Source organism: Osmia bicornis, chromosome 5 (genome assembly GCF_907164935.1).
Source record: "Osmia bicornis bicornis chromosome 5, iOsmBic2.1, whole genome shotgun sequence".
In the NCBI taxonomy this organism is placed as follows: Eukaryota; Metazoa; Arthropoda; class Insecta; order Hymenoptera; family Megachilidae; genus Osmia; species Osmia bicornis.
In genome coordinates, this window is record NC_060220.1 from 11,889,240 (window position 1) to 11,900,984 (window position 11,745).

The 11,745-nt window shown below is 37.8% G+C and overlaps 2 protein-coding genes across 2 annotated transcripts; both read right to left on the reverse strand.

Moving 5' to 3' along the window:
* Nucleotides 1–3,711: 3,711 nt before the first annotated feature.
* Nucleotides 3,712–4,647, reverse strand: LOC114882017 (vicilin-like seed storage protein At2g18540). Its single transcript, XM_029198902.2, has one exon. It carries the CDS (start codon nucleotides 4,645–4,647, stop codon nucleotides 3,712–3,714), a length of 936 nt encoding a protein of 311 aa, XP_029054735.2.
* A 367-nt stretch (nucleotides 4,648–5,014) lies between these two features.
* Nucleotides 5,015–5,818, reverse strand: LOC123987770 (protein MNN4-like). The gene has a single exon (XM_046285653.1). It carries the CDS (start codon nucleotides 5,816–5,818, stop codon nucleotides 5,015–5,017), a length of 804 nt encoding a protein of 267 aa, XP_046141609.1.
* Between the last annotated feature and the right edge of the window lie 5,927 nt (nucleotides 5,819–11,745).

The following is an 11,745-nucleotide window of genomic DNA, read 5'->3' on the forward strand; positions in this document are numbered from 1 at the left end:
AATGTGTATTCCAATTCAATTAGAAATGAATATTATTGATCTAATGGGTTAGGAAAGACTGTATATTTAAATTCGGCTGCCGTAAAGCGGCCGGCAATGTTTTTCTGAAATAATAATAAATTAATTATCAAAAGAAGTATAAAAAGAAATTCTAAGAAATGAACAAAAGCTATTAAAAATGCGTATTATATATTATTTAAATAAAAGCGTTGCTGACCGCCTTGCGGCGGCCGGATGTAGATATATACCCTAACCTAACTTATTACATCAATAACATTCACTTGTAATTGAATTTGAATAGACATTTCTTGGAGTCTGGCATATGTAGTTGTGAACGGAACCTTTACTCCTGCTCGACCCTCGTTCCTAAAGGGAAGGTAAATGGCAACCAATCTGACGCGTATGTATGCTGTCACAAATGAACAACTATAGGTAGAATTCAATGCATCTGTATCGGCAGTTTTCTGCGAATATGTCGGAAACTAGATGAGACCGCTCTTTATATGTATACGAAAAAGTTGTTGAAAAAATCGATTTTCAGTCATTACATGCTAAATCGATCACTTTTTGACGTCACCATTAGTGACGAGAAATGAAATTTGGCGTCACAATGAGCTGGAAAAGAACGCGGTGTACCCCTGTTTCAGGTAGGCGAGTCGTCCGCGAATATGGTCGTTTATCTATCCCGCTGGTCTCAAAGCAATACCAGCAGACCTCGTAATGACCCCATTTATACCTGGAGAACTACAATATATTAGTAACCACTCTTGGCCCTTGATATTGTTCAAAAAAAGAATAGAATATCATATCCGGAAATCGGGAAGGACGTATTTATTCTGCAGTTTTACAAAAAAATAATAATAATAGCAACAAAAAATAATGATACAAATAATGATCACTTTTTGACGTCACTATCAGTGACGAGAAATGAAAATTGGCGTCACAATGAGCTGGAACAGAACGCGGTGTACCCCTGTTTCAGGTAGGCGAGTCGTCCGCTAATATGGTCGCTTATCTATCCCGCTGGTCTCAAAGCAATACCAGCAGACCTCGTAATGACCCCATTTATACCTGGAGAACTATATTAGTAACCATTCTTGGCCGTTCATATTTTTCTAAAAAAGAATAGAATATCATATCCGGAAATTGGGAAGGACGTATTTATTCTGCAGTTTTACCAAAACAAAAAAATAATAGCTACAACAAATAATGATAGACATAATGATCTCATGACATATGGGTTGAAAATCGCTATCGTAGTCGATAGAACGACGCGTGAAAAAGAAATTCACGCGTCAAAGTCTATCGCCCCTTTCGGGCTCGAACGTCCCATTCTCCACGATACATTATATCGTCGTCGATGGTTCGGTCGACGCACACAGATTCAGATATACGAGCTGCGAATGAGCGCGCGGTCGACCGTAGAAAACGAACGAACTGCGCCCTACAGAATAAACGAGGAACTAAATTTCTGGTCTGTTTTACCTTGTTCACATCTTTGGCGAATGAACAGTCAACGAAATCGTAGTTTTCAAATTACTTCTTCCTGGAGACTTGTACATCATCCCTTGGGTGCTCGTTTTGTTTTATCCGACCCAAAGAATGGAAGTCTGGTACCCATTTGGAAAAACTATTGGCAGAAATGTTTATATTACGAATAAACTGATGCAGGTGAGTCCGATCCGTCATTTTCTTGACGGTTGACATACATAAATTTTAAAATTTTATAATTTTTTGACGATTTGGATAATATAAGGACCAGACTACCATTCTTTAGGGACTCCTGGACATGTCCCTGCAATTTCTTTGCATTCTGTTTAGAAATGAGGACGTATTTTGAAAACTCGCGTCTAGGGATTTTTCTAGGGTCTGTCGGTAAAGTTTTCGACCTTAAATGTATATTACATATCTAATGCAGATATAGTAATAATGATATTGTTATTGAATGTATATTAAAAATCTAATGCAGATATAGTAATAATGATATTGTTACTAAATGTACATTGATCTGTCGGAAGGTATGAGTATATTACATTATATCTAATGCAAATATACTAATAATGATATTGTTATTAAATGTATATTACATATCTAATTCAGATGTGGTAATAATGATATTGTTATTAAATGTATATTACACATCTAATGCAGATATAGTAATAATGATATTGTTACTAAATGTACATTGATCTGTAGGAAGGTATCAGTATATTACATTATATCTAATGTAGATATAGTAGTAATGATATTGTTATTAAATGTACATTGATCTGTAGGAAGGTATCAATATATTACATTATATGTAATGTAGATATAGTAATAATGATATTGTTATTAAATGTACATTGATCTGAACGAAGGAATATGTATATTACATTGTTTCTGACGTGGATATAGTAATAATGATATTGTTATTAAACGTATATTACATATCTAACGCAGATACAGCAATAATAATATTGTTATTTAATGTATATTAGATATCTAATGCACATAGAGTAATAATGATATTGTCATTAAATGTACATTGATCTGTACGAAGGAATCAGTATATTACATTATTTCTAATGTAGATATAGTAATAATGACATTATTATTCAATGTATATTACATATCTAATGCACATATAGTAATAGTGATATTGTTATTAAATGTACATTGATCTGTATGAAGGAATCAGCATATTACATTATTTCTAATGTAGATATAGTAATAATGATATTGTTTTTTTTTTATTTAATTTATTTGAACCGCTTCCCTATCGGGATCGCGGGGCGCTTTAACGGTAGCGTTCCCCACCTACATTTCTATTACAGTCTTTCCTCTTTGTCACCTTGTGCTATCTCCTAATTCTTAAATCGCTATCTAATCTATTTCTCCTTGTCCTCCCCGTTATTTTCAGCTCTCCCCTTGTACTACACTTCGGTCATCTCCCAATTATCCTTTCATTCTTTATTTCCTTGCTTCTCTTACACTGTCCTCTCTAATTCTTATTATATCTCAAACAAAACAAAGTAGTTACTTTCTTTATCCTCTAAGACTCCGCTGTGTTGCATATCTACATAACAGTCAAATTAAAAATATACTTGCAACTAACTACTAACTTAAACTTAAAAGTAACTGTGATTGCACCCTGCATTTTGGTATAGTTCAATTCGTGAAACAGAGTAATCAAAAGAAAAAAAAGAAAAAGAAAAAAAGCAGAATAGAACTAGAAATAACCTAAACCTAGAATCTAATGATAGTCCACTGCACCTATTAATAGTAATAGTAATAGAACAAAATATAATCTCGGCGCGTTTACTTTACTAGCGGGAGCTGAAGTTGGTAGGGCTTGAGTTCCCAACACTGTGTCAATGGCCTAAGGTAGTTCTATGTTCTTCATTCTTAAACTAAAATAAACCTGCTCTTATAATAATGACACAAAACCAAAATATATGCTATAACTATGAAACTTCGGCCTTCTTTGACACAGTTCTGCCCTACTCTTCAGCTCGTCCGCTCTAAATTACATTAAATTAAATTAAATTGCTGCTTCTTTGTTTTTTGCTAATTAACCTCTCCCCGTTGCTCTCCCAGTCTTTCTTGTTTTATCCTAGTTCTGCTCGTTACCCATCCCCACCTATTTCCCTCTCACTCTCTCTATCACTCCTTTTTATTTCTGAATTCTTTGTTTTTTCTTGACCCTTCCCCCCTTTCCCCTTACTGTCTCTACACACTCTTCCACTTCCCTTCTTTTTCTGCCCATCTCCATTCTGTTCCTTCAATCCAGATCCTTCTGTTGTTATATTCTACTCTCTTTCCTTTGAATCGTTCTTCTCTGGCTTTTTCTTTTATTCGCCATTTCTGTTTTCTTTCCTCACTGGATAGGTCCTCTTCTATTACCGCTCTCCATTTTTCCCAGATGTCATTCTTTTTTCCTAGCAGTACGTTTCTATCCTCCTCCTCTTCTAGTTCCATCAGGATTAGTTTTCTCCCGCCCTCCCCTGTCAACTCTGTTTGCTTCTTTATCATCACTTTTTTCCCCAATTCTATTTGTGACATTATGTTAACCCTCCTGCTTCTTTCCTCTGCGTCTTTTCCTCCCACTCCTTTCCACACCAGGCTTCTTTTTCTTCTTTCTTTCTTCTCCATCTCTATTTTTGTTTCCCAACTTTCCCTCCAGTCCTCTCTGTTCTTCCCTTCTGCTTCTTTTTCGTTCTCCTCCTCTTCGCCCAACGTTTGTTTTTCTAGGCTTCTCCCCAGCCTTACCTCGTCGCCCTCCTCCACACATTCTCTTCTTCTTTTTTCCGTTCCATTCTCCGTCCTTTCCTTTTCTTTCTCCTTTGCCTGCGACTCGTTTTTTCTTTTTTTCTGCAGCGACTCCTCTCCTTCCTCCTCTTTCACTTCCTCTACACACTTCTCACTATATTCTCCTCTCAGTGTGAAACCCTTGTCTTCATTCTTGTCTTTCCTCTCTATTTTCCCCTCTTTTGAGTCGTCTTCCTCTGTTCCTTTGCTGTTGCCCCTTTTGTCTATTTTCTCTGTGCTTTTCCTTCCCTGTTCTCTTCTTGCCGCTTCTCGCATCAGTTCTTTTCTTATTTCTTCTACGCTCTCTCCTATCTTTCTTAGCTCCTTCAACACGTCTTTTCTCCATTCGCTTTCCATCTTCCGCGTGCTTCATTATGATGGTAAGATATTACCATCCGCTTGACCGCGTGCATGCTTATCATTATCCGTTGCTATATATTCCGCGTGTGTTCTCCTTTCTTTCGTTTCTTTTACTTTTCCTACCTTCACAGTTTCTCTTTATCCTTTCCTTTCCTTCTTATATTTTCCTCTGTTTCTTTACTCTCTTGTACTCCTTCCTCACCTTTCTTACTAACTTCTGATTGTCTTGTATGTCTTGTACCTGTTGTTTCTTACTGTGGCGCCCTCTTTTTCGCCATGTGCTTCTTCAGTGTTGCCACCTGCTTTTTATTTTTTCCCATTGTCGTTATGTGCCAGGTCTTCCTCTCACTCTCCTGCAGTCGCATTACTCTGTCGGTATTGCTGCTCCCTCTCGTTCCGACCGTCTCTGTCTTTCTCCGGTTTCTTTCTCCTTCTCCATTTCTTTCATCCAGCGTTCCCCTTCTCCGTCTTCTCCTTGCAGCACCTTGACTATTTCTTGCCATCCTTCTTTTCTCTCTTTGCTTGTTCCGCACCCTTCCCATACGTGCTCCCACGACTCTTGTTCCCATTCGCAGATTCTACATTTCCTTTTCTCTTCACTTTCCCAGTATTTAGCCCCGTTAATCTCATTTCCCATCCTGAATCTTGCTACTCTTTTCCACCTTTCTTCTTTCCATCCTTTTTCTAAATACTTAGGCATTCCCTTTTCTTTGATCTCTTTGTACCATTTGTTGTATCTTGCTTCCAGTATTTTATCCCATCTTTCTTTTTCTTGCATCCGTATATCTGCCTCTTCTATCTCTTCGAATCCCATTTCCCTCCTTCTCCTTTTCTCTTCCAGCTTTGTTTGTTCTATCCCTCTTTCTTCGAAGAATTTTTTCCTCTCCTCTTCCCATTTGCTTTTAGGTCTCTCTCTTTGTTCTCTGAATATGATCTCCTCCAAGCATTTCCTTGCTAATTCCCCTCCTCTCCCCTCCAACATCCTCCTTTCAAATCCCCATGCTAATCTTCCCGCTTTTAGGCTCACCTTCGATCTTTGCGTTTCTTCTCTTATCATGTATCCCGGTGTGCACCAGTCCACCCCCAACGTCCGTTTTAAGATTCTCTCCTGTACCCCTTCCATTTCTTTTCTCTCCTTCCATCCCCAAATTTCTGCCCCGTATGCCATTATCGGCCACACCAGTCTGTCCCAAAGCCATAGCCTCCTCTTCCAGTCTTTTCCGAATCTTCTTTTCCCGATCCCTCAGACTTGTCTCGTCGCAGCACTCGCTCTGCTCACCCTGTCTTTTATGTGCAGTTCACTTCCTCCATTCCCTCTGAAGACGAATCCTAGGTATTTGAATGACTTTACCTCTTCCATTTTCTTTCCTTTCCAGAGCCAGTCCCTCTTTTTCCACCTTCCTCCCCCTTTTCTGAATCTCATTACCTTTGATTTCTCTCTATTTAACTCCAGCTTCTTCTTGTCCAGATATCCTTCTAATTTTCTTATCATCGCTGCCATGTCCTCCTCCTTCTCTGCCAGGAGAGCCACATCGTCTGCGTAGGCTAAGGTGTACACTTTCCTCTCCCCTAGTTTTATCCCTCCAATCCCTCCTTTCCTCATCACCTCTTCCAGGTCCGCTGTCAATAGGTTGTATAATATCGGACTCAGTGGGCACCCCTGTCTTAGACCTCTCGCTGTCCAGAAAGGTTCCGTTAGCCCTTCTTCCGTTCTTACTCTGCTTCTAGCCTCCCTCAGCACTTCCTTTATTCTTCCCCTGAGCCCTCTTCTTACTCCTTTCTCCTTTAGTACCTCCATCAACACCCCTCTATCCACCGAGTCGAAGGCGGCTTTTAGATCGATGAAACAGGCAATCACCTTTCCCTTCTCCCTCATTATTTGTCTATTCACCAGGTAGTTCAATACATAGATATTATCCATAGTTCCCATTCCTTTTCTAAAGCCCGTCTGGTTGTCCGGAATCATCCTCTTATTTTCCGCTTCTTGCCTCAGCCTCTCTGTTAATACCGCTGTATATATCTTATACAGTGTAGGCATCAGTGTCATCCCTCTGTAGTCACTAGCATGTCTTCCCTTTCCTTTCTTTTTAATTGGGGCAATTATCCCCTCCTTCCATTCTTCCGGCCAGCCTTCTCCTTTCCACACTCTATTGCAAGTCTTCTATACCCATTCTGATACTTCCTCCCCCCCATATTTCCAAACTTCGTTTGGTATTCCGTCTCCCCCCACTGCTTTTCCGTCCTTCAGTTTTGCCACTGCCTTTCTTATCACCTCTTTAGTTATTTCTTCTTCTTCGTCCTCTTCTGCTATTCTTTCTCCTCCCATTACCACATTTTCCTCCGTTCCTCCTAGCAAGTCCATAAAGTGTGCTTTCCATTCTTCTTCTTTTATGCTTGATTGTGGCTGCCCTCTCTTTTTCCTTTCCCTATTTACTATTCTCCACACGTCCGTGTCCGCTTTTGCTCCTTCTACCTCTTTTATGAACTTTTCATTTTCTTCTTTCTTTTTTTCTTCACACATTTTGTTGTATTCTTTCTTTGCTTTTCTGTAGCTTTCTCCCCCTTTGCTCCCACTTCTCCACTCTCTTAGTATCTTCCTGACTTCCTTTTTTCTTTCTTTGCACTCCTCGTCCCACCATCCTTTTTTCTTGCTCTTGCGTCCTTTCTTACTTCCTCTCTCAAGCCCTTTCCTGAACTCTTCCAGTATTATTTTCATATCGTCGTTCAGTTCCTTGTTCTTCGATCTTTTCCAGCTTAACCCTTCTCTAAATTCTTTCCTCCCCTGCTCCGACCAGTCCCCCCTTGGTGCTGCCTTCCTTCTCCTTTCTTCTACTATAGTTTGTTCTCCTCCTCCCCTTATTTCTACTATCAGGGGGTGGTGGTCTGACTCTATCCTATCCCCAATTTGCATCCTTTTGATCTCCTCCCTTCCTTCCTCCTCTACTATGACATAGTCTATCACCGTTTCTCCTCTGGCCCCTGTATATGTGAATTACCCGTCCTTATCCCCTTCTATAGTTCCATTCAGAATAGACCATCCTGTCTCCCTCAGGGTCTCCAGTAACCTGTTTTCTTCCGCATTACTCTTCTTATCTTTGGACCTTCTCTTTTCTTCTCTTTCTTCGTCCTCCTCTTCTGTCTTGCTTTCCCCCTCTTCCCCCGTTCTCGCATTAAAATCGCCCCCTATTATTGTCCTTCCCCCTTCCCCTATTTCTTCTAACCATGGTCTGAGTTCCTTTATCTTTGTCTCCATGTCTCCATTTACGTATACCCCCACGATCTTTCAGTTCAATTTTCCCCCTTTGCATTCTGCCATTATTATACCCTCTTTCCCCTCCGCCACTCTGATCCCCCCTTCCTCGCCCATTATTCCTTCTTTCACTCCCATTATCATCCCCCCCATTGCTCTTCCTTTTTTGTTTTTCCTTATCCCCCCTTCCTCGCCCATTATTCCTTCTTTCATTCCCATTATCATCCCCCCCATTGCTCTTCCTTTTTTGTTTTTCCTTTTCGCTAGTTGTGCTTCCCACCTGTATCCTGTCCCTTATCTTGTCCCATCCTTTCTCTTCCAGCCAAGTTTCTATAAGCACTACCACGTCCCACTCTTTTATTGTCTCCCAAAATTCTATGTCTTTATTTAATACTCCTGCGCAGTTCCAAAATCCTACTGTCCAGCTTCCATCCTCCTTTCTTTCTTTTCCTCTTGTCCCTTTCCCCTCTTCCCCCTTCTTCTGCTCCTCTCCATGGGTGAGTTTCCATTCTTTCCCCTCCCCATCCGTTAGTGCTCCCTTGTCTTCATCCCATTTCCACCATTTCCCTTCTATTCTTATTTTCTTGTAGTCTACCTATACATTTTTTCCTTTCACTCTTTCTTCTCTTGCGATTCTTCTTAATGTCCACTGTGTTCTCCTTTCTTCTCAAGTTAAGTCATCTTCTATTCTCTCTTCTCTTCCCTTTAGCGCCCTTTTGTTCTCCATTATTTTCCTCCTTAGCTCGGCCGTTTTTACTTTTACTTGCATCATATATACTTCCTTTCCCTTCTCTACTGGTCCCACCGCTTTTATCTCCTCTATTGCGTCCTCTACCCCCGTGACCTTTAAGATCTCTTCTGCTTTTTCTTTCATCTTCTCTCTTTTCGTTTTTATTCCTCTGATTATTATGTTTTTCCTTCTCTCTTCTTTCTCTTTCCACTCCAGTTTTCTTTCTATCTCCTTCAGTTTCTCTTCTATTTTAACCCCTCCTGACTCCTCTCTTCTATTTCTTGCTGCCTCTTGTGCTGCCTTGAGCATTTTTTCTTCTATTTCTTTCCATCTCGCGTCCTCCACTTCTCTTCTCTCTATCTCCTGCATTTTCTTCATCATCTTTTCCATCTTTCTCTCCAGGTCTCTTTTCTGCTCCGTCCATTCCTCTTCTCTTCTTCTCATTTCCTCTCTTAGTTGCTCCATCTCTCTTCTTATATCCTTCCCTAGTAGCTTCATATTTGCGTCCATCCTCTCCATCATTCCTCCAAGGTTTTTATCCATTTCTCTTATTAGCTCTTTTACTTCTCCTATCCCTCCCCCCTATTCCTTTCTTTCCTTTTTCTTCTCTGGTGACCTCCCTGTTAGTATGCTTTCTTTAAACGTCCAGTTGTTTGTTTCGCTGTTGACCCCTCCCCCTTGCTCCTTCTCTGCTTCTTCCTCCTTTTCTTCTTCTCTCTTCCTTTTCCATATTTCTTCTAGGTTTTCCATGCTTCCTATACTCTGTGTTCTTTCTCTTGTCAGAGTTTCTACTATTGAGGGTCTCCCTCTCCTTCCCCCTTTCTCTTGGTTTCCCTGCTCGCTCTTTCCTTCCCCCGCCTTCTTTCCCTATTTCTTGTCACCCATCTCCCTCCTGTTGCTATACTTAGCCGCTGCCTCTTCCTTACCGACTGCTATTCTGTTTTTCTCTTCTTCTTTTCTTGATCTAGATATCTCTCTCTCCCGCCATTTCTATCGATCCTGTCACCTCTTCTCTGTTCCTAACCTACAACTGCACCTTTTCTTCTGCTTACTTTTCTCTTTCTTCTCTCCCCTCTCTCTTACTACTTATCTTTCTTATCTTTTCCTGTCTTTTGCCTCCCTTGGCGCAGCTTCCTGCCCCTCCAATCCTCCTTTATCCTGTTTATTCTAAAATTCTACTGAGCGAACCTTTAGCACTTCTCAACGCAACCGTGTCCCTCGAGAGAATCAATAATGATATTGTTATTAAATGTATATTACATATCTAATACTGATATGGTAATAATGATATTGTGATTAAATGTATATTACATATCTAATGCAGATATAGTAGTAATGATATCGTTACTAAATGTACACTGATCTGTAGGAAGGTATCAGTATATTACATTATGTCTAATGTAGATATAGTATTAATGATATTGTTATTAAATGTACATTGATATGAAATAAGCAATCAGTATATTACGTTATTTCTAACGTAGATATAGTAATAATGATATTGTTATTAAACGTGAAATACATATCTAAAGCAGATATAGTAATAATGATGTTGTTATTAAATGCACATTGATCTGAAGGAGGGAACCAGCATATTACATTATATCTAATGAAAATATAGTAATAATGATATTGTTATTAAATGTACATTGATCTGTAGTAAGGAATCAGTATATTCCATTACATCTAATGTAGATATAGTAATAATGATATTGTTAGTTAATGTATATTACAAATCTAATCCAGATATAGTAATAATGATATTGTTACTAAATGTACATTGATCTGTAGGAAGGTATGAGTATATTACATTATATCTAATGTAGATACAGTAATAATGATATTGTTACTAAATGCACATTGATCTGTAGGAAGGTATCAAGATATTACATTATATCTAATGTAGATATGGTAATAATGATCTTGTTATTAAAAGTACATTGATCTGTAGGAGCGTATCAAGATGTTGTATTATATCTAATGTGGATATAGTAATAATGATATCGTTATTGAATGTATATTACATATCTAACACAGATATAGTAATAATGATATTGTTATTAAATATATATTACATATCTAATGCAGATATAGTAATAATAATATTGTTAATAAATGTACATTGATCTGTACCAAGGAATCAGTATATTTCATTATTTCTAATGTAGATATAGTAATAATGATATCGTTATTTAATGTATATTACAAATCGAATGCAGATATAGTAATAATGATATTGTTACTAATTGTGCATTGATCTGTAGGAGGGTATCAGTATATTACATTATATCTAATGTAGATAGAGTAATGAAGATATTGTTATTAAATGTACATTGATCTGTACGAAGGAAGCGGTATATTACATTATTTCTCATGTAAATATAGTAATAATGATATTGTAATTGAATGTATATTACATATCTAATGCACATATAGTAATAATGAAATTGTTATTAAATGTACATTGATCTGTATGAAGGAATCAGTACATTACATTAGTTCTAACGTAAATATAGTAATAATGCCAGATCAATGTATATTTAATAACAATATCATTATTACTATATCTACATTAGAAATAATATAATATACTGATACCTTCCTACAGATCTATGTACATTTAGTAACAATATCATTACTACTATATCTGCATTAGATATGTAATATACATTTAATAACAATATCATTATTACTATGTCAGCATTAGCTATGTAATATACATTTAATAACAATATCATTATTACTATATTTTCATCAGATATAATGTAATATCTTGATGCCTTCCAACAGATCAATGTACATTTAATAACAATATCATTATTACTATATCTGCGTTAGATATGTAATATACATTTAATAACCATATCATTATTACTATATCTACATTAGATGTAATGTAATATCTTGATACCTTACTACAGATCAAAGAACAGTTAACAACAATATCATTATTACTGTATCTGCGTTACATATGTAATATACATTTAACAACAATATCATCATTACTATTGTTACGTCCGGATTATTTTTAATAATCCGCCCGTGGCTAGGATCTGTTTTCCCTTTTTCTTTACTTTATTTTCAATAGCTTCTTTCCAGTATACCTAATTTGTGT

Bases quoted from the DNA above. Each gene is read 5' to 3' on its own strand.
- LOC114882017 (XM_029198902.2), bottom strand. From the start codon at position 4,647: ATGGAAAGCGAATGGAGAAAAGACGTGTTGAAGGAGCTAAGAAAGATA.
- LOC123987770 (XM_046285653.1), bottom strand. From the start codon at position 5,818: ATGGCATACGGGGCAGAAATTTGGGGATGGAAGGAGAGAAAAGAAATG.